Below are 25,044 nucleotides of genomic sequence, written 5' to 3'. Positions count from 1 at the left end.
CATGCTTTAAACTATGAGCTTTTCTTAACAATGTATTGATATTGGTTCATCGGTTGTAACAAACGTACCACATTAATGCAAGATGTCAATGATGGGGAAACTGGGGGGTGGGAGGGGAAGGAGAGAGGGTATATGGGAACTGTCTCTGTACTTCCTGCTCAATTCTGTAACCATAAAACTGCTCTGAAAAATAAAGTCTATAAATTAAAATAATTTTATTATAAAATTAATTTATGCAGACAAAGTAATATACACTGTCCATAAAAGTCTTAAAGAACAAAGAAATATAAACTTAGAAAATGAAACCACCACCACCTCCACCACAGGTACCCACGTTTAACAATTAGGCGCGTATCTATTCAGATTTTTCTCTGCGTGTTAGTGTATGCATATATTTTTCCCTGTAAGATAGAACCATATTATAAATTTCGTATTGTACTTTGCTTTTACTAAAACCTAACTATATATCGTAACCATTTTCTCATGACAGCACATATAGATCTACTTTATTTTAACTGTACGTTAGTCCACTGCATAGTTCCATCATAATACATCTTCCCAGTTCCTTATCGTTGAGCATTGAGTATTGAGCAAGCTTTTTTTGTTTGTTTGTTTGTTTTTATTACAAACTATGTTTCGGTGAAAGTCCTTGTGCCTCTGTCTTGGGATTTGTTGTCACTAGTCTCTAAATTGCCATCTTGGAAGTTTGTTTAAATTTACCCTTGCAGTTTAGGTGCCAGTTTCCCATCATCCTTGCCAACTCTGGATGTTATTTTTTAAAATCTTAGCAATGGTCTTTTTATTCAGTGAGCATAAATTGTGGCGATAAAGTTAGACTTTCTTTGTATGCTACCTGAATAATTTCCACCTGGCCATGCAGAAGCTTTAGGTGTTTTTCATATTTCTGGAGTCTAATCACCCTCCCCTGACCTTCCATGTCTTTCAGCTACGACAGTGGCCAGACTCATATACAAAGAAGTTTGAGTACAGAATCTACCCCATCACATTTTCGGTTGGAAACCCTCAGGAATGGAAGAAATTATTCAAACCGTGTGCTGCCCAGAGACTCTTTCTTCCGGTAGGAACACCTGCTTTTAATAAGATGCTGCTTGGGAGAGAATTGCTCTTGGAAACATCATGGAATTAACTAGGGTGTGTTTAGAGACATTTTAATTACAGTGGAAAATATGTTCCTCTTGGATTCTGTAGTTGATGCCCTTAGTCTTCAGGGTGTAGAGAGAGGGTCCCTGTGGTTGAGAAATTGTCTTTCCCAAAGATTGAGGGACTGAGAACATCCAAAGCATGTCTTGGATTATGGGTCTTTGTGACTATGGATGCACCATTTACTAACTGTGTGGACCTCACTAAATCTCTTAACTTCTCTAAGCCTCACTTTCCTCCATAAGCTTGGCACATAGTTGGTGCTCAATAAATGTTATTTTAGATTATTATTATTTCTCTTATAATAATAACTATTTCTAGATGTAGCTATGCTAGGGCATAATTCACAGAAGGTCCAGAGTTCTGGTTCACCTTTTCCATTTTGAATTTTCACATTGAATGTTTTTGTTTCCTTCTTTAAAATTCTAAATAGAAAAATCACCGAAGATATTCCCAAACTGAGAATATCAGTGAACAAAGATGGCAGCTTTGAACTGTGAATTGCAACCTTGACATTTGTGAAGGTCATGCCTTCAGTAAACATTTATTGAGCGCCCATTAGGTGCAAAGCCCTGGCTTAGTGATGGCGATATGGTGGTGAGCAAGACAGTTGTGGTCTTTTTTTTTTTTTTTTTTATTGGAATATAGTTGATTTACAATGTTGTGTTACTTTCCGCTGTACAGCAAAGTGAGTCAGTTATACATATACATGTATCCACTTTTTTTTTTAGTTTCTATTCCCATGTAGGTCATTACAGAATATTGAGTAGAGTTCCCTGTGCTATACAGTAGGTCCTTATTAGTTATCTATTGGTCTTGCCTCCTTGGAGTTTGAGTCTAGCAAGGCATTGAACAGGTAATTAGGAATGTGATCCATGCTGAGGTGGAGAACAGAGTCTCATGGATGTATGTAACATGGGGTTCCACTCTGGTCTGGGGGATGTCTAGAAGGTTCTCTTGAGGAATGGCTTTTATGCTGAGACATGAAAGAAGGAGTAGTAGGGGGTTACTGAGAGACTAGGGCCTGGGGTGGGTAATGAGAGAAAAGGGTTCCAGGCAAATGGAATAGTAGGTACAAAGGGGCCCTACTGCAAAAGTGGACAGGAACATGTTTGAGAAGATAGAAGGTCCCAGTAACCAGAAAATAGAGCGCGATAGGATAGAAGAGGTCGGCAGGGGCTGGAGCTTGCAGGCTCTATAAACCATGTTGGAGTGTCTGGTCTTTGCGTTAAGGGCAGTGAGACGCCATTGAACAATTCTTAGCACGAAAGTGAGATGATCTGACTTGGGTAATACAGAGGACTCACCGGTTCATTGAAGTGTGGACAGTGGAATTGCTGAGGCCAATTAATACTGACTTCGGCTATGGCGGTTGCCTTAGAGATGGATGCAGACCTTGCCTGAGAAATAGAATTACCAGTCCCCGTGACTGGCTGGCTGTGGGAGTTGAAGGGGAGAAGAGGTGATAAAGATTTCACCCAGGTTTCTGACCTGAACAACTATGGAGGTTGATCTGTTTGAAATTGCCAGTATTCAGCTATTTATGACCTACAAAAAAGGCAGTTTCTTATAGTTCAGCCTGCAAAATGGATGGCAGTGCTATTTAGAGATGGAAAAGGCTAAAGAAAGACCATTATTTGTAAGGGAGAAGATGAGTTTAATTTGGGTCATATTTTGATTTCGAGGTGCCTGGGAAACACCCACACAGGGAGGTCTTACCATCTGTTGGTCTGAAATCCCAAATGGCAAATGGCAGTTTTATCATTTCCTGTACAGAACCTGTGAAAAAAACAAGGTCTGGCTGTACTCTTGGTGCTGATTAGCTGCACAAGCCCACTCACTACTAAATGACCTTTTTTTCACATGCCACAGCCTTTTATACAGGTTGTGAGATGGGAGTCATTGCATAAAAATGGGAGTAAGAAAAGACTACCCCAAATCAGAACCAAAATCTCCAGATTGGTGAAATGAAAACTAACTACTGTTTTAGAAGACGAGAGAAAATCTCAGGCTTCTGCTTCTTATCTCTGTTTTAGGGGAAAAAATATTAGAAATCCCAAGTTATTTTTGGAAAATTGTCTCCCCAACCTATGCAAAAAAATAGTAGCAACCCAGTAGAACACATTTGAATTTTCCCTGACCTTGAATTGTGACTTTATTGCCACTACTAAAAAAACAAACCCACCACATGATGGTTTTCATTCATCCCCAGATAAACAAGTCTATTCCATTTTGAATGACAAATGAGTGCTGGCATTCCTTATCTGCTTTTGATAATGGAAATTAGCCCTCCTTAAAAATAATAAAGAGAGATTGCGGTTGACAGGACATTTACCTTCCCTGAGTTGTATATCATAACAGCAGATTATAAACATGGAGTTTCTGGACATCAGTGAGATATATTGATCCTCAGGGTAATTTGAAATAAAGTCTAGGTGATGTTTTCCTTTAAATTCGTCTCTATAAAACCAGATTAGTGTGCTGCTGAGGCACTGCAGAGGAGATGGAGATTCTAAAATGCAGGGACTTCCCTGGGGGCACAGTGGTTAAGACTTCGCGCTCCCAATGCAGGGGGCCCAGATTCGATCCCTGGTCAGGGAACTAGATCCCACATGCATGCCACAACTAAGAGTTCGCATGCCACAACTAAGGAGCCCACGAGCTGCAACTAAGACCCAGTGCAACCAAATAAATAAAATAAAATAAAATAAAATGCAAACATTCTAGCCCTGGTCAGTCAGTTGACTGAGAATCACAGTCTTAGCTCTTCTCTTTCTTTCTTAAAATTTTTAAATTTTTTTAATATTTTATTTTTATTTTTGGCTGCGTTGGGTCTTTGCTGCTGCGCGGGCTTTCTCTAGTTGCGGGGAGTTGGGGCTACTCTTCATTGCGGTGTGCAGGCTTCTCATTGTGGTGGCTTTTCTTGCTGCGGAGCATGGGCTCTAGGTGTGTGGGCTTCAGTAGTTGTGGCTCATGGGCTCTAGAGCGCAGGCTCAGTAGTTGTGGTGCATGGGCTTAGTTGCTCCGCGGCATATGGGATCTTCCCGGACTAGGGCTCGAAACCGTGTCCCCTGCATTGGCAGGCAGATTCTTAACCACTGCACCACCTGGGAAGCCCTTACCTCTTTTCTGAGGGAGTGTCATCTACCACAAACCTGTAGATGAAACCCTTTCTCAGGTAAGATTTTACTAATCAGAGCATGAGTCTTTGCAACTCAAGACTGTTAGATTCTCAAGTACAATTAGTGGAATTCAGATCCCACCAATTCAAGATTTATGAAGTCCTAAATCAGTGGATGCTTACTTTTCTATTTCTGTGAATGGTGGATCTAAGGACCATTATTAGTGCAAAGTAAACAGCAGATGATTTGATTAAGCTCCCTAGACTGCATTCTGCTTTCAGGTAATTCAGAAGCTCAAAGTATTTAAAACAATATGCCAATCACAAATAAATCAAATCTGTCAATTAAAATTGACCTTGGAGGACTTTTCCCTTTTTCCTTAGTGAAGGCCAAAAGGCTTTATTCTATAAGAATAATTGAGTTTTGTGAATTCACATCACCTTTTCCTCATTTAATAGGAATTAGTGAGATTGCATAATGGATCTCTACATTTTGTTACACACTGTGCCTGTTTGATTATAAAGACCTGTCTTCTCAATAATGTGCTCCTCTGGAGATCCTAGAGGTATTTAAAATATGACAAGAGATCACTGGATTACAGAATCTACAGAGCCTTTATTGGCAAGTGGCACCAAACATGGTAATATGAGGTAGGTTAAGGCGCTTTCCAGTCCTCATCCAGAGAAAGACTTTTTTAACCAAGTTTTGTAAGTTCCAGGATTATAATAATGTCTGATGTCTTGCTCATAAAACTTGTCATAAGTATCCACATTCAAGGAAGGAGTTAGGGAAGAATATTATCAAGAGAGACTGGATAAAATTGCTCACAGTCTTGAACTATAAATACATCCTGAGAATTTCTAACTCTTATGTTTCCAACAAACTTGTCCCATTCTTTAATATATCAAAGTAGTAGCATGCCAAATAAGCAAAAATCTTAATTACCTAGATTTTCTATATCACATCAAGGGCAACAACATAAGTCTTCCCTCTTTCTACTTCTAATTTGTTAAAGAGGTCTTTATCTGGTTCAAATATTTGGAAAACTGTATGCTTACCAGAAATGTTCTAATAAGTTTGCCATAGACCGATGGAAAAGAGAGGTTTACCTGACTTATTAGAACTTTTTATGATTAAGGTTAGGCTTCTGTATTATTATTAATATTATACCTCAGAATTAGCAATTAACATTGAGACTTCCTTGGAAACAACCCTTTGGATAGCAACAAATACTGACAGGTGAATAGGAATGTATTAAAAATCCTTATTAAGAGGAACATCAATTAGAATCACCATAAGTGATGTCTATATATTTCATCAAGCACTCAGAGGCCATAAATTATCAGGATGAGATTAACTACCTAAATATCACATGAAAATGACCCTAGATACTAATTTTGTTGAACAAGCTTTCCACAGTACTTATCATTTACTCACACATTATTAAAAGTTTGACATTCAGGGTATTAGTTACAACTCTTGGTTACATGTGAGAGGAACTCAATTTCAACAAGCTAAGCAAAGAAGGCAATTTATTCACTTATCTGACTGTGGAGTCCAGATCAGAGGGCTCATCTCAAGCACAGCTAGATCCCAAGGCTCCTATAATGTCACCAGGGCTCTGTCTGTCTCTCTCCCCGTCCCCTGCAGGGCTCACTCTGTGAGAATGATGATTGCTTGAAGCAGCCTGAGAGACAAATTCTAAAAGCTTAGCTACTGCAGCAGAAAAAGAGCCTGGGAGGGTGATGACATCTGAAATGGTGGCATGAGATCTCTGGAAATTGTTCCCCAGTGAAACAAGCATAACTGTGAACATTATTTTTAAAACAACTATCTAGAGTCTTTGGAAATTGTCCTAAGGGCCTAAGCACATTAAGAACCAGATTTCTTACTCAAGAAAATCTACTAAAACTTACTAAGAACGAGCAAGAGTCTGTGACACTTGAATCATGACCCACTCCCTCCCTCTCCCCTTCTAGCTCTGCATGATGGAAACCCAACTCTAGACAATTCAGTCAAGAACACAGGGATCCTCCCAGCTCCCAGTTGAGGGATATGGTATTTCCTTGGGAGGGGCAGGTCATCAGCATTTCTCATCTCTACTAGCTATGTCTTACAGAGCTTAAATTTCAGGTAAGTATGTCCAAGGGTTCAGAGGCTCTGTTCATTAAGAGAAAACTTCATGAGAGCAACAGGCTAAACGATAAGCTAGTTAGTTTACAAGGGACAACCAAGGAAAGAGACAAATAAAAAGTGCCCTCCTGGTGTCAGAACAAAGTTCAAAGACCAACCTCAAAAAGTATCCCTGCAAATGGGCCAAAATTTAATGGATCATACTGCAGGATCAACTTGAGCTCAGGCCGTTGTCAAAAACAGTAGAGCAATCAGCTGGCAATTAGTGAAGGCTAATAGCTGGGTGTAATACCAACAGAGATGCACAGCCTAAGAGGATGATTAAAAGAAGAGTCAATCAGAGAGAGCCCTGATAAAACCACTGTCATCCTGGGTGACTGTGATCATGCACAAGGCTGCACCCACTGAGGAAAAACATCGTAGGTTTCACACAGTGGATAAAGTGGACTTCACTGAAATAGTCCAGTCAAGATACTAAACAAATAAACAAGCAAACAACATCAACAAGCCCTGTACGTTGAGTTGGGGCATGAGGTGGGCAGGGGAGAGTTATCCAGAGTTGCTAAAAAATCCTAAAATGTATTATCATGCTAAAATATGTTAACATGCTAAAAATATTATCTAAATTTTTTTCAACAAAAAAATATGAGGCAGGCAAATAAACAAGAAAGTGTGATTCATTCACAGGGAAAAATGCAGGCAGCAGAAACTGCCTGGTGAGAGGACCCAGCTGCAGATTTAGTAGAAAAAGACTTCAAAACAACCATTATAAATATATTCAAGCAACAAAAGGAAACTGTGCTTGAAGAAGTAAAGTAAGATGTGATGGCAATGTTTCATAAAATTGAGACTATCAATAAAGAAATTTAAATTATTTTTTATAAAAAGAGCCACATGAGGGCTTCCCTGGTGGCGCAGTGGTTGAGAATCTGCCTGCTAATGCAGGGGACACGGGTTCGAGCCCTGGTCTGGGAAGATCCCACATGCCGCGGAGCGGCTGGGCCCGTGAGCCACAGCTGCTGAGCCTGCGCGTCTGGAGCCTGTGCCCCGCAACGGGAGGGGCCGCGATAGAGAAAGGCCCGCGCACCGCGATGAAGAGCGGTCCCCGCACTGCAATGAAGAGTGGCCCCCGCTTGCCGCAACTGGAGAAAGCCCTCGCACGAACCGAAGACCCAACACAGCCAAAAATAAATAAATAAATAAATAAAGTAGGGGGAAAAAAAAATTAAAAAAAAAATAAATAAAATAAAAAAAAAATAAAAAAATAAAAAGAGCCACATGAAAGTTGTGGAGTTGAAAGGTAAAATAACTGAAGTGAAAAAAATCATTAGAGGGGCTCACTATTGATTTGAACTTAAAGTAGAAAGAATCAGTAAACTTGAAGATAATCAATAAAGATTATACAATCTGAAGAACAGAGAAAAATAACAAATAAAATTGAACAGAGACTCAGAGATGTGAAACACCATCAGATCCACCAGGACATGTATGATGAGAGCACCAGAAGGAGAGGAGAGAGAGAAAGGAATATAAAAAAAACTTTTTTTGAAGAAATAATGGTTGAAAACTTGCAAATTTGATGAAAAACAATCTACACATCAGAAATCAATTAACTCCAAGTAAGATAAACTCAAAGAGAGCCACACACAGATAAATCATAGTAAAAGTCCTGAAAGACAAAAACAACATCTTATAAGCAGCAAGAGAAAAATAACTTGTCACATGTAAGGAAACTCCAATGAGATAATTTGCTGACTTCTCATTAGAAACTGTGGATGCCATAAGGCCATGAGATAACATTGTTTGAAGTGCCAAAAAGTAGGGGGAACTGTCAACCAAAAATCTTATATCCAGCAAAATAATTTTTAAAATGAAGGTGAAATAAAGTTGCTCCCAGATAAACAAAATCTGAGATAATTCATTTACAGCAGAACCACAAGAATAAAGGAAGTTCTTCAGGCTGAAAGCAAGGACTCCAGGCAGTGATTCAAAAACACATTAAAGAAAAAAAAAAAAGCACCAATAAAGGCATTAATGCAAAAGACAATATAAGTGAGTATTTTTTACCCTTTATTCTCTGGATTGATTTTAAAAACAATTGTATAAAACATTATGTATATAATAATCATGTGTTGAGCCTGTACTATAGAAATGTAATATAAATATAAATATATAAATATATAAATATATAAATATATAAATATATATATATATATATATATATATATATATATATAATAGCACAAAGGAGGTTGGAATGGAGAAAAATTGTATGGAATAGGAAAATGACACCAGATAGTAACTTGAATCCACAGGACCAAATAAAGAAAATTTAAAATGGCATATGAAAAAGTTAATATAACAAACTCCATAAATATATACTTGCTCTTCTTCCTCTCTCAGCTTCTTTAAACACATAAAATTTTAAGAAGTAGCAATTATACTGTTGGGTTTGTAACAGTATAGATGCAATATGTACAACAATGTCATAAAATGGAGAAGAGGGAATAGAATTATATATGACTAACATTTGTATATCTCACTGGAATGAAGTTAATATAAATCTGAAGTGTATTCTGATAAGATACATATATGTTAATCTTTAGGGCAACCGCCAAGGAAATATCTCAAAAAATATGGTGAAAAATGTATTAAAATGCTACGTTAGCAAATACTCAGTGCAGAAGAAAGCAGTTAAAAGAAGACTACAGGAATAAAAAAGACATGCGATATTGAAAACAAAAAGTAAAATAGCAGACATAAACTCAACTATTATCTATAATAACATTAAATAAGAATGGGTAAAAATCCAATCAAAAGAAAGAAATTGCCAGAGATAGATGATAAAGAATACAATCCTGTGTGCCGTTTACAGGAGACACACCTTAGATTCAAAATACAAATAGGTTGGAAGCAAAAGGATGGAAAAAGATATGTCAATCAAACAGCAACCACAAGAAAGCAGTAGTGGCTATACTAGTATCAGATAAAATAGAATATAAAAAGCCACATTATTAGAGAAAAACAGAAACATTTTATAATGATAAATGTGTTAGTCCACAAAGAAAATATAACAGTTGTAAACATTCATGCACCTAACAACAGAGCCCCCAAAATACTTGAAGCAAAAGCTGACAGAATTAGAGGGAGAAATAAGTAATCCACCAATAAGAGTAGGAGATTTCAATGCCTCACATTCAGTAATGGATTAAGCAGTAGGCAGAACATCGACAAGGGAATAGAAGACTTGAACAACATTATAAACCAGCTGGACCAACAGACCCCTGTAGAACAGTCCACCCAATACCAGCAGAACACACATCCATCTGAGTGCATATGGAGCATTCTCCAGGATAGACCATATGTTAGGCCATATAAAAGCCTCAGTAAACTTGCAGAAATTGACAAGCTAATCCTAAAATTTATATGGAAATTCAAGGATCTATAAAGTCAATAAGCCTCTAGCCAAGTTATAAATAAAAGAAATGACACAAATTACTAATATCAGAAATGAAAAAGGGGCATTACTACAGATTCTTTCTAATGGACATTAAAAGTACAATTAAAAAAATACTATGAACAACTCTTATGACCACAAATTTAATAACCTAAATGAAATGGACCAATTCCTTGAAAGATGCAATCTGTCAAAACACACCCAAGGGGAAACAGATGTTCTTAATAGGCCTACATCTATTAAAGAAATTGAATCAATAATTAATAACCTTCCAAATAGAAAGCACCATGCCCAAATGGGTTTGCTGGTGAATTCTACCAAACATTTAAGAAAGATGTTATACCAGTTCATAGAAATAAAACCTTAAATAGATCAATGGAACAGGATAGAGAGTCCAGAAATAGACCCCCATAAATATAGTCAATTGATCTTTGACAAAGGCACAAAGGCAATACAATGGAGCAAAGATAGTCTCTTCAACAAATGGTGCTGGAACAACTGGATGACCACATACAAAATAATGAATATAGACACACACCTTACACACTTTACAAAAATTAACTCAAAATGGATCATGTAAAATGCAAAACTATAAAACTCTGACAAGATAGCATAGGAGAAAACCTAAATGACCTTGGGTATGGTGATGTCCTTTTGGATACAACAGTAAGGACACAATCCATGAAGGAAATAATTGATAAACTAGACTTCATTATAATTAAAAACTTCTGCTCTGTGAAAGACAATATCAAGAGAATGAGAAGACAAGCTACAGACTGGGTCAGAATATTTGCAAAAGACACACCTGATAAAAGACTGTTACCTGAATCCTGCAGCCTGTGGACCAAAAACCACAGTTACAGAAAGACAGAGAAGATGAAAAGGCAGAGGGCTATGTACCAGATGAAGGAACAAGAAAAAACCCCAGAAAAACAACTAAATGAAGTGGAGATAGGCAACCTTCCAGAAAAAGAATTCAGAATAATGATGGTGAAGATGATCCAGGACCTCGGAATAAGAATGGAGGCAAAGATTGAGAAGATGCAAGAAATGATTAACAAAGACCTAGAAGAATTAAAGAACAAACAAACAGAGATGACCAATACAATAACTGAAATGAAAACTACACTAGAAGGAATCAATAGCAGAATAACTGAGGCAGAAGAACGGATAAGTGACCTGGAAGACAGAATGGTGGAATTCACTGCTGCGGAACAGACTAAAGAAAAAAGAATAAAAAGAAATGAAGACAGCCTAAGAGACCTCTGGGACAACATTAAACGCAACAACATTCGCATTATAGGGGTCCCAGAAGGAGAAGAGAGAGAGAAAGGACCAGAGAAAATATTTGAAGAGATTATAATCGAAAAATTCCCTAACATGGGAAAGGAAATAGCCACCCAAGTCCAGGAAGCGCAGAGAGTCCCATACAGAATAAACCCAAGGAGAAACACGCCGAGACACATAGTAATCAAAGTGGCAAAAATTAAAGACAAAGAAAAATTATTGAAAGCAGCAAGGGAAAAACGACAAATAACATACAAGGGAACCCCCATAAGGTTAACAGCTGATTTCTCAGCAGAAACTCTGCAAGCCAGAAGGGAGTGGCATGAAATACTTAAAGTGATGAAAGGGAAGAACCTACAACCAAGATTACTCTACCCAGCAAGGATCTCATTTAGATTTGATGGAGAAATCAAAAGCTTTACAGACAAGCAAAAGCTAAGAGAATTCAGCACCACCAAACCAGCTCTACAACAAATGCTAAAGGAACTTCTCTAAGTGGGAAACACAAGAGAAGAAAAGGACCTACAAAAACAAACCCAAAACAATTAAGAAAATGGTCATAGGAACATACATATCGATAATTACCTTAAACGTGAATGGATTAAATGCCCCAACCAAAAGACATAGACTGGCTGAATGGATACAAAAACAAGACCCATATATATGCTGTCTACAAGAGACCCACTTCAGACCTAGGGACACATACAGACTGAAAGTGAGGGGATGGAAAAAGATATTCCATGCAAATGGAAATCAAAAGAAAGCTGGAGTAGCTATACTCATATCAGATAAAATGGACTTTAAAATAAAGAATGTTACAAGAGACAAGGAAGGACACTACATAATGATCCAGGGATCAATCCAAGAAGAAGATATAACAATTATAAATATATATGCACCCAACATAGGAGCACCTCAATACATAAGGCAACTGCTAACAGCTATAAAAGAGGAAATCGACAGTAACACAATAATAGTGGGGGACTTTAACACCTCACTTACACCAATGGACAGATCATCCAAAATGAAAATAAATAAGGAAACAGAAGCTTTAAATGACACAATAGACCAGATAGATTTAATTGATATATATAGGACATTCCATCCAAAAACGGCAGATTACACGTTCTTCTCAAGTGCACACGGAACATTCTCCAGGATAGATCACATCTTGGGTCACAAATCAAGCCTCAGTAAATTTAAGAAAATTGAAATCATATCAAGCATCTTTTCTGACCACAACGCTATGAGATTAGAAATGAATTACAGGGAAAAAAACGTAAAAAAGACAAACACATGGAGGCTAAACAATACGTTACTAAATAACCAAGAGATCACTGAAGAAATCAAACAGGAAATAAAAAAATACCTAGAGACAAATGACAATGAAAACACGACGACCCAAAACCTATGGGATGCAGCAAAAGCGGTTCTAAGAGGGAAGTTTATAGCTATACAAGCCTACCTAAAGAAACAAGAAAAATCTCAAGTAAACAATCTAACTTTACACCTAAAGAAACTAGAGAAAGAAGAACAAACAAAACCCAAAGTTAGCAGAAGGAAAGAAATCATAAAGATCAGAGCAGAAATAAATGAAATAGAAACAAAGAAAACAATAGCAAAGATCAATAAAACTAAAAGTTGGTTCTTTGAGAAGATAAACAAAATTGATAAGCCATTAGCCAGACTCATCAAGAAAAAGAGGGAGAGGACTCAAATCAATAAAATCAGAAATGAAAAAGGAGAAGTTACAACAGACACCGCAGAAATACAAAACATCCTAAGAGACTACTACAAGCAACTTTATGCCAATAAAATGGACAACCTGGAAGAAATGGACAAATTCTTAGAAAGGTATAACCTTCCAAGACTGAATCAGGAAGAAACAGAAAATATCAACAGACCAATCACAAGTAATGAAATTGAAACTGTGATTAAAAATCTTCCAACAAACAAAAGTCCAGGACCAGATGGCTTCACAGGTGAATTCTATCAAACATTTAGAGAAGAGCTAACACCCATCCTTCTCAAACTCTTCCAAAAAATTGCAGAGGAAGGAACTCTCCCAAACTCATTCTATGAGGCCACCATCACCCTGATACCAAAACCAGACAAAGACACTACAAAAAAAGAAAATTACAGACCAATATCACTGATGAATATAGATGCAAAAATCCTCAACAAAATACTAGCAAACAGAATCCAACAACACATTAAAAGGATCATACACCACGATCAAGTGGGATTTATCCCAGGGATGCAAGGATTCTTCAATATACGCAAATCAATCAATGTGATACACCATATTAACAAATTGAAGAATAAAAACCATATGATCATCTCAATAGATGCAGAAAAAGCTTTTGACAAAATTCAACACCCATTTCTGATAAAAACTCTCCAGAAAGTGGGCATAGAGGGAACCTACCTCAACATAATAAAGGCCATATATGACAAACCCACAGCAAACATCATTCTCAATGGTGAAAAACTGAAAGCATTTCCTCTAAGATCAGGAATGAGACAAGGATGTCCACTCTCACCACTATTATTCAACATAGTTCTGGAAGTCCTAGCCACGGCAATCAGAGAAGAAAAAGAAATAAAAGGAATACAAATTGGAAAAGAAGAAGTAAAACTGTCACTGTTTGCGGATGACATGATACTATACATAGAGAATCCTAAAACTGCCACCAGAAAACTGCTAGAGCTAATTAATGAATATGGTAAAGTTGCAGGTTACAAAATTAATGCACAGAAATCTCTTGCATTCCTATACACTAATGATGAAAAATCTGAAAGAGAAATTATGGAAACACTCCCATTTACCATTGCAACAAAAAAAATAAAATACCTAGGAATAAACCTACCTAGGGAGACAAAAGACCTGTATGCAGAAAACTATAAGACACTGATGAAAGAAATTAAAGATGATACAAATAGATGGAGAGATATACCATGTTCTTGGATTGGAAGAATCAACATTGTGAAAATGAGTATACTACCCAAAGCAATCTACAGATTCAATGCAATCCCTATCAAATTACCAATGGCATTTTTTACGGAGCTAGAACAAATCATCTTAAAATTTGTATGGAGACACAAAAGACCCCGAATAGCCAAAGCAGTCTTGAGGCAAAAAAATGGAGCTGGAGGAATCAGACTCCCTGACTTCAGACTATACTACAAAGCTACAGTAATCAAGACAATATGGTACTGGCACAAAAACAGAAACATAGATCAATGGAACAAGATAGAAAGCCCAGAGATTAACCCACGCACCTATGGTCAACTAATCTATGACAAAGGAGGCAAAGATATACAATGGAGAAAAGACAGTCTCTTCAATAAGTGGTGCTGGGAAAACTGGACAGCTACATGTAAAAGAATGAAATTAGAATACTCCCTAACACCATACACAAAAATAAACTCAAAATGGATTAGAGACCTAAATATAAGACTGGACACTATAAAACTCTTAGAGGAAAACATAGGAAGAACACTCTTTGACATAAATCACAGCAAGATCTTTTTTGATCCACCTCCTAGAGTAATGGAAATAAAAACAAAAATAAACAAGTGGGACCTAATGAAACTACAAAGCTTTTGCACAGCAAAGGAAACCATAAACAAGACAAAAAGACAACCCTCAGAATGGGAGAAAATATTTGCAAATGAATCAACGGAAAAGGATTAATCTCCAAAATATATAAACAGCTCATTCAGCTCAATATCAAAGAAACAAACACCCCAATCCAAAAATGGGCAGAAGACCTAAATAGACATTTCTCCAAAGAAGACATACAGACGGCCACGAAGCACATGAAAAGATGCTCAACATCACTAATTATTAGAGAAATGCAAATCAAAACTACAATGAGGTATCACCTCACTCCTGTTAGAATGGGCATCATCAGAAAATCTACAAACAACAAATGCTGGAGAGGGTGTGGAGAAAAGGGAACCCTCTTGCACTGTTGGTGGGAATGTAAATTGATACAGCCACTATGGAGAACAATATGGAGGTTCCTTAAAAAACTAAAAATAGAATTACCATATGACCCAGCAATCCCACTACTGGGCATATACCCAGAGAAAACCGTAATTCAAAAAGACACGTGCACCCGAATGTTCATTGCAGCACTATTTACAATAGCCAGGTCATGGAAGCAACCTAAATGCCCATCAACAGACGAATGGATAAAGAAGTTGTGGTACATATATACGATGGAATATTATTCAGCCATAAAAAGGAACGAAATTGAGTCATTTGTTGAGACGTGGATGGATCTAGAGACTGTCATACAGAGTGAAGTAAGTCAGAAAGAGAAAAACAAATATCGTATGTTAATGCATGTATGTGGAACGTAGAAAAATGGTACAGATGAGCCAGTTTGCAGGGCAGAAGTTGAGACACAGATGTAGAGAATGGACATATGGACACCAAGGGGGGAAAACTGCGATGAGGTGGGGATGGTGATGTGCTGAATTGGGCGATTGGGATTGACATGTATACACTGATGTGTATAAAACTGATGCCTAATAAGAACCTGCAGTATAAAAAAACAAACAAAACAACTAATACTAAACTTTCATTGGGTTATTTGTATGGAAATATGTTAATATAAATGTTTCAGACATTACATGAAATTTCTAAAAATCTTATATTTGTATTTGTATGGAAATATGTATGGAAATATGTTAATATAAATGTTTCAGACATTACATGAAATTTCTAAAAATCTTATATTTGTATTTGTATGGAAATATGTATGGAAATATGTTAATATAAATGTTTCAGACATTACATGAAATTTCTAAAAATCTTATATTTGTATTTGTATGGAAATATGTATGGAAATATGTTAATATAAATGTTTCAGACATTACATGAAAAAAAAAAAAAAAAAAAAAAAGACTGTTACCTAAAATATGCAAAGAAGTCTTAAAACTCAACAACAAGAGTATAAATAACCTGATTTTAAAATGGGTGAAAGACCTTAACAGACACCTCATCAAAGAAGATATACAGGTGGCAAATAAGCGTATGAAAATGTGCTCCGCATCATATGTCATCAGAGAAATACAAATTAAAACAACAGTGAGATACCACTGCATACTTATCAGAATGACCCAAATCTGGAATACTGACAACATCAAATGCTCTCAAGGATGTGGACCAACAAGCATTGTGATACATTGCTGGTGGGAATGCAAAATGGTACAGCCTCTTTGGAAGACAGTTTGGCAGTTTCTTACAAAACTAAATCTGTGCTTACCATATGACCCAGCAGTAGTGCTCATTGGTATTTACCCAAAGGAGCTGAAAACTTACGTCTACCTGCACTTGGATCTTTATAGCAGCTTTATTTATAATTGTAAAAACTTGGAAGCAACCAAGATATCCCTCATGAGGTAAATGGATAAATAAACTGTGGTGCATGTAGACAGTGGAATATTATTCAGTGCTAAAATGAAATGAGCTATCAAACCATAAAAAGTCATGGAGGAACCTTAAATGCATGTTACTAAGGGAAAGAAGCCAATTTGAAAAGGCCAAATACTATATGATTCCAACTATATGACATTCTGGAAAAGGCAAACCTATGGAGACAGTAAAAAGTGTTTGCCTGGGGTTTGGAGAGGGGGAATGGATGAATATGTGGTGCTCAGGATTTTTAAGGCAGTGATAATACGCTGTATGATATCATAATGATGAATATATGTCATTATACATTTGTCCAAACCCATAAAATGTATAACACCAAGAGTGAACCCTAATGTAAACTATGGACTTTGGGTGATTATGATGAGTCACTTTAAGTTCATCCCTAGTAACAAATATACCACTCTGGTGAGTGACGTTGATAGTAGGGGAGTCTATGCTTGTGTGGAGGCAGGGCGTGTATGGGAAATCTCTGTACCTTCCTCTCAATTTTGTTGTGAACCTAAAACTGCTAAAAATATATATATAAAGTTTTTTTAAAAATTCAAGACACCCAAAATATCCAAAACAATCTTGAAAAAGAAGAACAAACTTGGAAGACTCTCACTTCCTGATTTCAAAATTTACAACAAAAGTACAGTAACTATCCCAGTGTAGTACTGGCATAAAGGCAGAAGTATAGATCAGTGGAAGAGATTTGAGAGTCCGGAAATAAACCCTCATATTCACAGTCCATTTATTTTAGACGAAGGTTCCCAGGCAATTCAGTTGGGGAAAGAGTAATCTTTTCAACAGATGGTATTGGAAGAACTGGATATCCACATGCAAAAGAATGAAGTTATATTCTGTACCTTAAACTATATGTAAAATTTAATTCAAATGGATCAAAGACCTAATATAAGAGCTGAAAAAAAAGAAGTCTTAGAAGAAAATATAGGAGTAAATCTTCAAGACCTTAGATTAGACAGTGGTTTCTTAGATGTGATACCAAAAGCACAAGCAACAAAAGAGAAACTAGATAACTTGGACTACATCAAAACTGAAAACTTTTGTGCTTCAGAGAGCACCATCAAGAAAGCAAAAAGATATCTACAGAATAGGAGAAAATATTCGCATATCATATATCTGATAAAGTACTTTTCTCTAGAATATACAAAGAACTCTTACAACTCAGTAATCAAAGACAAATGACCCAACTAAAAATGGGCAAAGGATCTGAATAGACAGGTCTCCAAAGAAGGTTCAAAAATGGGCAATACACATGTGAAAAGAAGCTCAATATCATTAGTCATCAGGGAAATGCAATCAAAACCACATTGAGGGGCTTCCCTGGTGGCACAGTGGTTGAGAGTCCGCCTGCCAATGCAGGGGACACGGGTTCAAGCCCTGGTCTGGGAGGATCCCACGTGCCGCGGAGCAACTAAGCCCGTGAGCCACAACTACTGAGCCTGCTCTGTAGAGCCCATGAGCCAAAACTACTGAGCCCACGTGCCACAACTACTGAAGCCCACATGCCTAGAACCCGTGCTCTGCAACAAGAGAAGCCACCACAATGAGAAGCTCGTGCACCGCAACAAAGAGTAGCCCCACTTGCCGCAACTAGAGAAAACCCGTGCGCAGCAACGAAGACCCAACGCAGCCAAAAATAAATAAATAAATGTTAATTAATTTAAAAAAACACACACATTGAGATGCCACTTCACACTACTAGGATGGCTTTAAACAAAAAGACATAGTAATAAGTGTTGGCAAGGATGTGGAAAAATTGGAACCCTCATGCACTACTGGTAGGAATGTAAAATGGTGTGGTCACTTTGGAAAACAGTCTGCCACTTCCCCAAAAGATTAAACATAGAGTTACCATATGACCCAGCAACTCTACTCCTAGATAATGGAGAGAAATGAAAACACATGTACACAAATATTCATAGCAACATGATTCATAAAAGCCAAAAGATGGAAGCAACCCAGATATCCATCAGCTGTTGACTGGATGAATAAAATGTAGTATATTCATACAATGGAATAATATTTTTCTATAAATAGGAATGAAGTACTGATACAAGCTACAACATTGGGTGTGCTTTGAAAACATTATGCAAAATGAAAGGAGCCATTCAAAAAAGAACACATATTCTATGATCTTATTTATATGAAATCTCTTAAATAGGCAAATCTATTTATAGAGATAGAAAGTAGATTAACAATGGAGAAAAGACAGCCTCTTCAATAAGTGGTGCTGGGAAAACTGGACAGCTACATGTAAAAGAATGAAATTAGAACACTCCCTAACACCATACACAAAAATAAACTCAAAATGGATTAAAGACCTAAATGTAAGGCCAGACACTATAAAACTCTTAGAGGAAAACATAGGCAGAACGCTCTATGACATAAATCACAGCAAGATCCTTTTTGACCCACCTCCTAGAGAAATGGAAATAAAAACAGAAATAAACAAATGGGACCTAATGAAACTTAAAAGCTTTTGCACAGCAAAGGAAACCATAAACGAGATGAAAAGACAACCCTCAGAATGGGAGAAAATATTTGCAAATAAAGCAACTGACAAAGGATTAATCTCCAAAATTTACAAGCAGCTCATGCAGCCCAATATCAAAACAAACAAACAACCCAATCCAAAAATGGGCAGAAGACCTAAGTGGACATTTCTCCATAGAAGATATACAGATTGCCAACAAACACATGAAAGGATGCTCAGCATCACTAATCATTAGAGAAATGCAAATCAAAACTACAATGAGGGGCTTCCCTGGTGGCGCAGTGGTTGAGAGTCTGCCTGCCAATGCAGGGGACACGGGTTCGAGCCCTGGTCTGGGAAGATCCCACATGCCACGGAGCAACTAGGCCCGTGAGCCACAAACTACTGAGCCTGCGCATCTGGAGCCTGTGCTCCACAACAAGAGAGGCCGCGATAGTGAGAGGCCCGCACACCGCGATGAAGAGTGGCCCCTGCTTGCCCCAACTAGAGAAAGCCCTCGCACAGAAACGAAGACCCAACACAGCCAAAAATAAATAAATAAATAAATATTTTTAAAAAAGAATGCAACACAATTCTTTAAAAAAAAAAAACAAAAAATATTTGATTTATATTCATTCTTTCCCAAAACTATACTAAAATGGATAATTTACTTTATAAGTAGCATAAACCTTCTATTCTAGGATAAAAAGTACAGAAGAGGAGGCAATTAAAGCTTGAAATAGATTTTACCACTAAGTTGGTGGTAACCAACTTAGTCCGCTTGAGACATCTGTATCATTAACCAGCAATGGAGAAAGCCCAGGAGCAAAGGACTAACATGACACAATCCCAAAAGGCCAGAGAACTGGTGGCACCAGCTGGAACTGGCAGTGAAAATATTCCTAAAATCAGTGGTTTCATTGCAAGATTCTTTGAGGAACACTTAGACCCCCAGATTGCCAATTTTATATCATGTAACTGGGATTCTGCCTCTCTCTTTCCCTGGGCAAAAGAATGGAGGTTCCGTTTCTAGAGAAGATAAAATAGATTATTTCTGGACTATAGGAATCCAGGCATAGTGGTGGGCATCATGTTGAAACATGAGGTTCAATCTAAAACTTAAATATGAATGCTGAGACCACAGACCTTTCTTCCCATATAGCTCTCAAAACCTTACAAGGAAAATTATGTCTTCCAAACAGAGATTTGGAAGAAATATCTTTGGGGATTTAAGGACACTGACATCAGGAGTTTCCCCACGAAGGTGGCCCAGCCAGAGCTTCCTACACTGAAGGATACAGCTGACAAGTTCCCTCCATATACTTCCAAACTGCTCTTAAATCTTAATGGAAATCCAGAAATCACTAGATATTTGGAGAAACCCCCTCTACTAGGAAAGACAGAGGTCAAGACAAATAAAGAGAAAAACATCAACATAGAGAAGATCATCTATGTAGGATGAATAAAACTTCTAAAAAAATTATCAGTATTCTCAGAGAAATAAAAGAAGGTATTACATAAAGAAGCATAGGATTCTATTTAAAAAATGAAACAGAGGATTTTAAAAACCTCATAAATTCAAACTGTGGTAGTAGAAATGAACAAATCAATAGAAGAATTGGGAGAAAAGGTTTTTATTCAGAAAGTAGAATTAAAAAACAATAAAAACCAATGATCTGGAGGATAGCAATACAATGTTTAGAAAATTAGAGGATAGATCAAACATCTAAAGAACAGGAGCCCTGGAAAGAGAACATAGAACACAAAGGATAGGAAATCAACAGTGAAACTACTTCAAGAAAATTTCGGGACTTCCCTGGTGGTCCAGTGGGTAAGATGCCACGCTCCCAGTGCAGGACACCCGGGTTCGATCCCTAGTCAGGGAACTAGATCCTGCACGCATGCCACAACTAAGAAGCCCGCATGCCGCAGTGAAGATCCCGAGTACTGCAGCTAAATTCTCTTCCAGGGTAAGAAGTCAGTAGATGAGGCATTTGTGACAGAATGAGAAATATATATTTGGTCTCTGGTCCCGGTTCCTGACACAGAGTTCCTAAAACCCTTGTAATTTCTTGAATAATGGGTGTGATAGAGGCATCTTACATAGAGCTTCTAAGTCCCTTGGGATTTCCTGGTTAATAGGCATGTCTTTTTTTTCTAATGAGATGACTCTTGGTGGGCTTCTGGATGAGGGCCGGTCACTAGAAAGACCAAGCCATGATTGGAACTTTCAGCCCTACTCCCCATCCTCTAGGAGGAGAGAGGGAGATTGGAGATTGAGTTAATAATTGATCATGCCTACGTGATGAAGCCTCCATAAAAATCTGTAAACGATGAGATCCAGAGAGATTTTGGATGGGTGAACACATCCATGTGCTGGGAGGGTGGTGCAAACTTTATGGAGACAGAAGCTCCTGGGCTCAGGACCCTTCTGGACCTCACCCTACGTAGTCAGTGTCATAATTGAATTGTAGGACACCCAGTTGGTGTCTGGAGTGTTGGCGAATTGGTTGGTGTGGGGAAAAGCCCCACACATTTGGTGCCAGAAGTTGTGAGTTCAGAGAATTGTTTTTCTTTTAGCGTGTTATTTAGAGGTGTGGAGGTACATACCCAAAGAATCAGTTTAAAGAATTGGAATTGGTTGTTTTCAGTGAGAGAGGGAAATGTGGTGGGAGATGTTGAGGACATTTTTTATGTATTTGTTCATATGTCTGTTTGTCTGTCTATCTACGTTAAATTATTTACCAAGCCTTTGTTAACAGTTCGACCCCTGTGTTTCTCAAATACTAGAAAATTACTCACTGGTAACTCTTGACATCAGTTTAGTGGCTAATGGTAAGCTCTTTAAAAAATTAAATAACTAAAGTAGTATCGAATAAGGGACATACGTCACTATAGTAAGGACAAATATATTTTTGAAAATGTTTCCATTTTATATATTTATGTGTGCACGTACTCCTAGTATCATGATATAAATGCGTTTCTTACTGTGGGGTGCAGTTGAAAGCAGTGCGAGAAATGAGGCTTTAAGACAGGTCTTCAGGACATACCACTGAAGGGAGAGATCTGAATGGTTGCAGGATATACCACTGAAAGGAGAGATCTGAATGGTTGGTGGGCAGTGACCAGGCAGTGACTGTCACACTAGTACATGCTGGGATCCTCAGGTTCATGATTTCATCAACTCTTCACTTTTTGAAGAATGTACTAATTGGTACCATTTTTTTCTAACAAGGAAACTGAAGTTGAGGGAAGTTAAATCATTTTCCTGGAGTAAATCTTAGAGCCTGGATTGGAGCCCAAGTTTCTCCCATAGTATAGTCATTCTGCCCTGCTTCCTGTAGTGTCTAGATGCCAGAATTTTCTCCTGTATTTGTAGAAAAGATTCCCAAAATGTTCCAAAATACCTCCTTTGGAAGATTCCCTGGAACCTTCCATCCTTATCTGTTAAATGGGTATAAAAATAGTACACATGTCTTTGTTCAGACTCACTTGTTCAGTCAAGCTATTGTACTTAAAATTGCTCCCCTCCCTCACTTTATTTTTTCCTCTATGCTGCTATCTTTAAAGTTAGAATACTACCTACTTTACTTATTCGTTTTATTTTTGGGTTTCTCTCACTAGCATGTAAGCCCTATCATGGGAAAGGTCTTTGGTCTCCAACAAGTAGAGTAGTGCCCTGCACATATTAGCAGAAGGCACTCAGTAAAACCATTGGAATGTTTGGATGAGAAGGAAGGAAGGAAAGGAAGGAGGGAAGGATAGGAGGGAGGGAGGGAAAGAGGGAGGGAGGATGGACGATCGGATGCATGAATGAATGGACTTACAATAAGGGCTTTACCAAGTCCATCAAAGGGTCGTAGAGAGGATATGAAGATTTAACACTTATAACTTGCTAGATTGAACCCAGTATATATTCAGTACATGTTAGTTGGATTTGATTCTCAAATATAGGGAAAATGAAAACATTCGTTGAAAACCAGTCCAATGCGAGGGAAGAGCTACAGTTCCTTGTGACCCAATGATCCTGTTTCCAGCAACTCCCTAGCAGAGAGCACATTCTCTGGGAAGGCATCATCTGACTAAGAAACTGGTCTCTGCTTTAAATGACAGTTGCCAGGGCTAACAGGATGTCTATAGCCTGCAAGAGAAGATAGTGTGTACTTGCTGGCTGGGATTGCAACACCTGATAAGAGGAGGAAACAAGCCAAAGGGATGGAAGCAGATGGAAGATCTGAGAGAGCCATTATCTCAGAGCATGCCAGAGAAACCAGACACCTTTAGTAACGCAAGGCCTATGGAAAATGTCCTGCTTGCAGTTATAACAGCTGACCCAACAGCTGAGATGATGAAATCAAAGACCAAACACAAGCTTGACGAGCCAGACTTTTAGGAGAAGCATCCTGAACAAAGCCATCATTGATTTGCCCAACTCAGAGGCAATCTGAATCTAGTTTGCATGGAGATCAGAGATTAAACTGATCAGAAGAGTCTACTTCGTTGATGGGAACATGTCTGAATGTAGTAGCCAGGACATGGGTACAATCTGCTCTTTGTTAAAACTTCACAAAAATGAGTATGTGAGTTATATGTCATTCCACAAGAGGGCACAATAGAAGCAAAAATAAAAATTGATGTAATTTTTCTCCTGGGCCACTGCATTTTAAGCTAGCAATTTAGTGACCCTTAAAAATCTCAAAACAGTTTAAGTGGTGAGTCACTATCTAATCAAGAGTGGATATTTTTTTTGTACAAGTTCCCAATGGAACAGGGAAGAAAACACTATATGGGAATGATACATTTCAAGTGTTCATAACTCTCTCCCCTGCCTTAAACTATTTTAACATTATAAAGGATGTTTGAGAATATATAGAATCAAACAGAAAGTTCTTTGTTCTCTGCACAGCCAAAACAAAAGGGAAATATCTCAAAGTAGAAAATCAGAAAGTATGCATAGAGTGAATCCATTGGTATTTTTAAAAATCCAAAAGTATGTGTTGGGGGGAACATAAATTGGTGCAGCCACTATGGAAAACAGTATGGAGGTTCCTTAAAAACTAAAAATAGAGTTACCATATGATCCAGGAATCCCAGTCCTGGGCATATATCTGGAGAAAACTCTAATTCAAAAAGATACATGTGGGGGCTTCCCTGGTGGCGCAGTGGTTGAGAATCTGCCTGCCAGTGCAGGGGACACGGGTTCGAGCCCTGGTCTGGGAAGATCCCACATGCCGCCGAGCAACTAGGCCCGTGAGCCACAACTACTGAACCTACGTGTCTGGAGCTTGTCCTCCGCAACAAGAGAGGCCGCGACAGTGAGAGGCCCGCACACCGCGATGAAGAGCGGCCCCCGCTCGCCGCAACTAGAGAAAGCCCTCGCACAGAAATGAAGACCCAACGCAGCCAAAAATAAATAAATAAATTTAAAAAACAAACAAACAAAACTATCATTTAAAAAAAAAAAAAAGATATATGCACCCCAGTGTTCATAGCAGCACTATTTACAATAGCCAAGACGTGGAAGCAACCTCAGTGTCCATTGCCAGATGAATGGATAAAGAAAATGTGGTACATATATACAATGGAATATTACTCAGTCATAATAAAAGAATGAAATAATGCCATTTACAGCAACATGGATAGACCTAGAGATTATCGTACTAAATGAAGTAAGTCAGAGAAAGACAAATGTATGATAGCACTTATATGTGGAATCTAATAATAAAAGAATGAAATAATGCCATTTACAGCAACATGGATAGACCTAGAGATTATCATACTAAATGAAGTCGGAGAAAGACAAATATATGATAGCACTTATATGTGGAATCTAAAAAATGATACAGATGAACTTACTTACAAAACAGAGACAGACTCACAGACATAGAAAACAAACTTATGGTTACCAAAGGAGAAAAGGGTGGGGAGGGATAAATTAGGAGTTTGGGATTAGCGG

The 25,044-nt window shown here is 37.8% G+C and overlaps 1 protein-coding gene across 2 annotated transcripts in view; it reads left to right on the top strand.

Moving 5' to 3' along the window:
- Positions 1–25,044, top strand: part of PPP4R2 (protein phosphatase 4 regulatory subunit 2) — a 155,290-nt gene that overhangs the window by 26,991 nt on the left and 103,255 nt on the right. For both annotated transcript variants that reach the window (XM_057554046.1, XM_057554047.1), the window contains exon 3: positions 947–1,078. In XM_057554046.1, coding sequence (XP_057410029.1) covers positions 947–1,078 — 132 coding nt within the window. The remainder of the gene's footprint in view (positions 1–946; positions 1,079–25,044) is intronic.

Source organism: Balaenoptera acutorostrata, chromosome 10, assembly GCF_949987535.1.
Source record: "Balaenoptera acutorostrata chromosome 10, mBalAcu1.1, whole genome shotgun sequence".
NCBI classification, from domain to species: domain Eukaryota; kingdom Metazoa; phylum Chordata; class Mammalia; order Artiodactyla; family Balaenopteridae; genus Balaenoptera; species Balaenoptera acutorostrata.
This window is presented reverse-complemented; position numbering and strand designations above follow the sequence as displayed.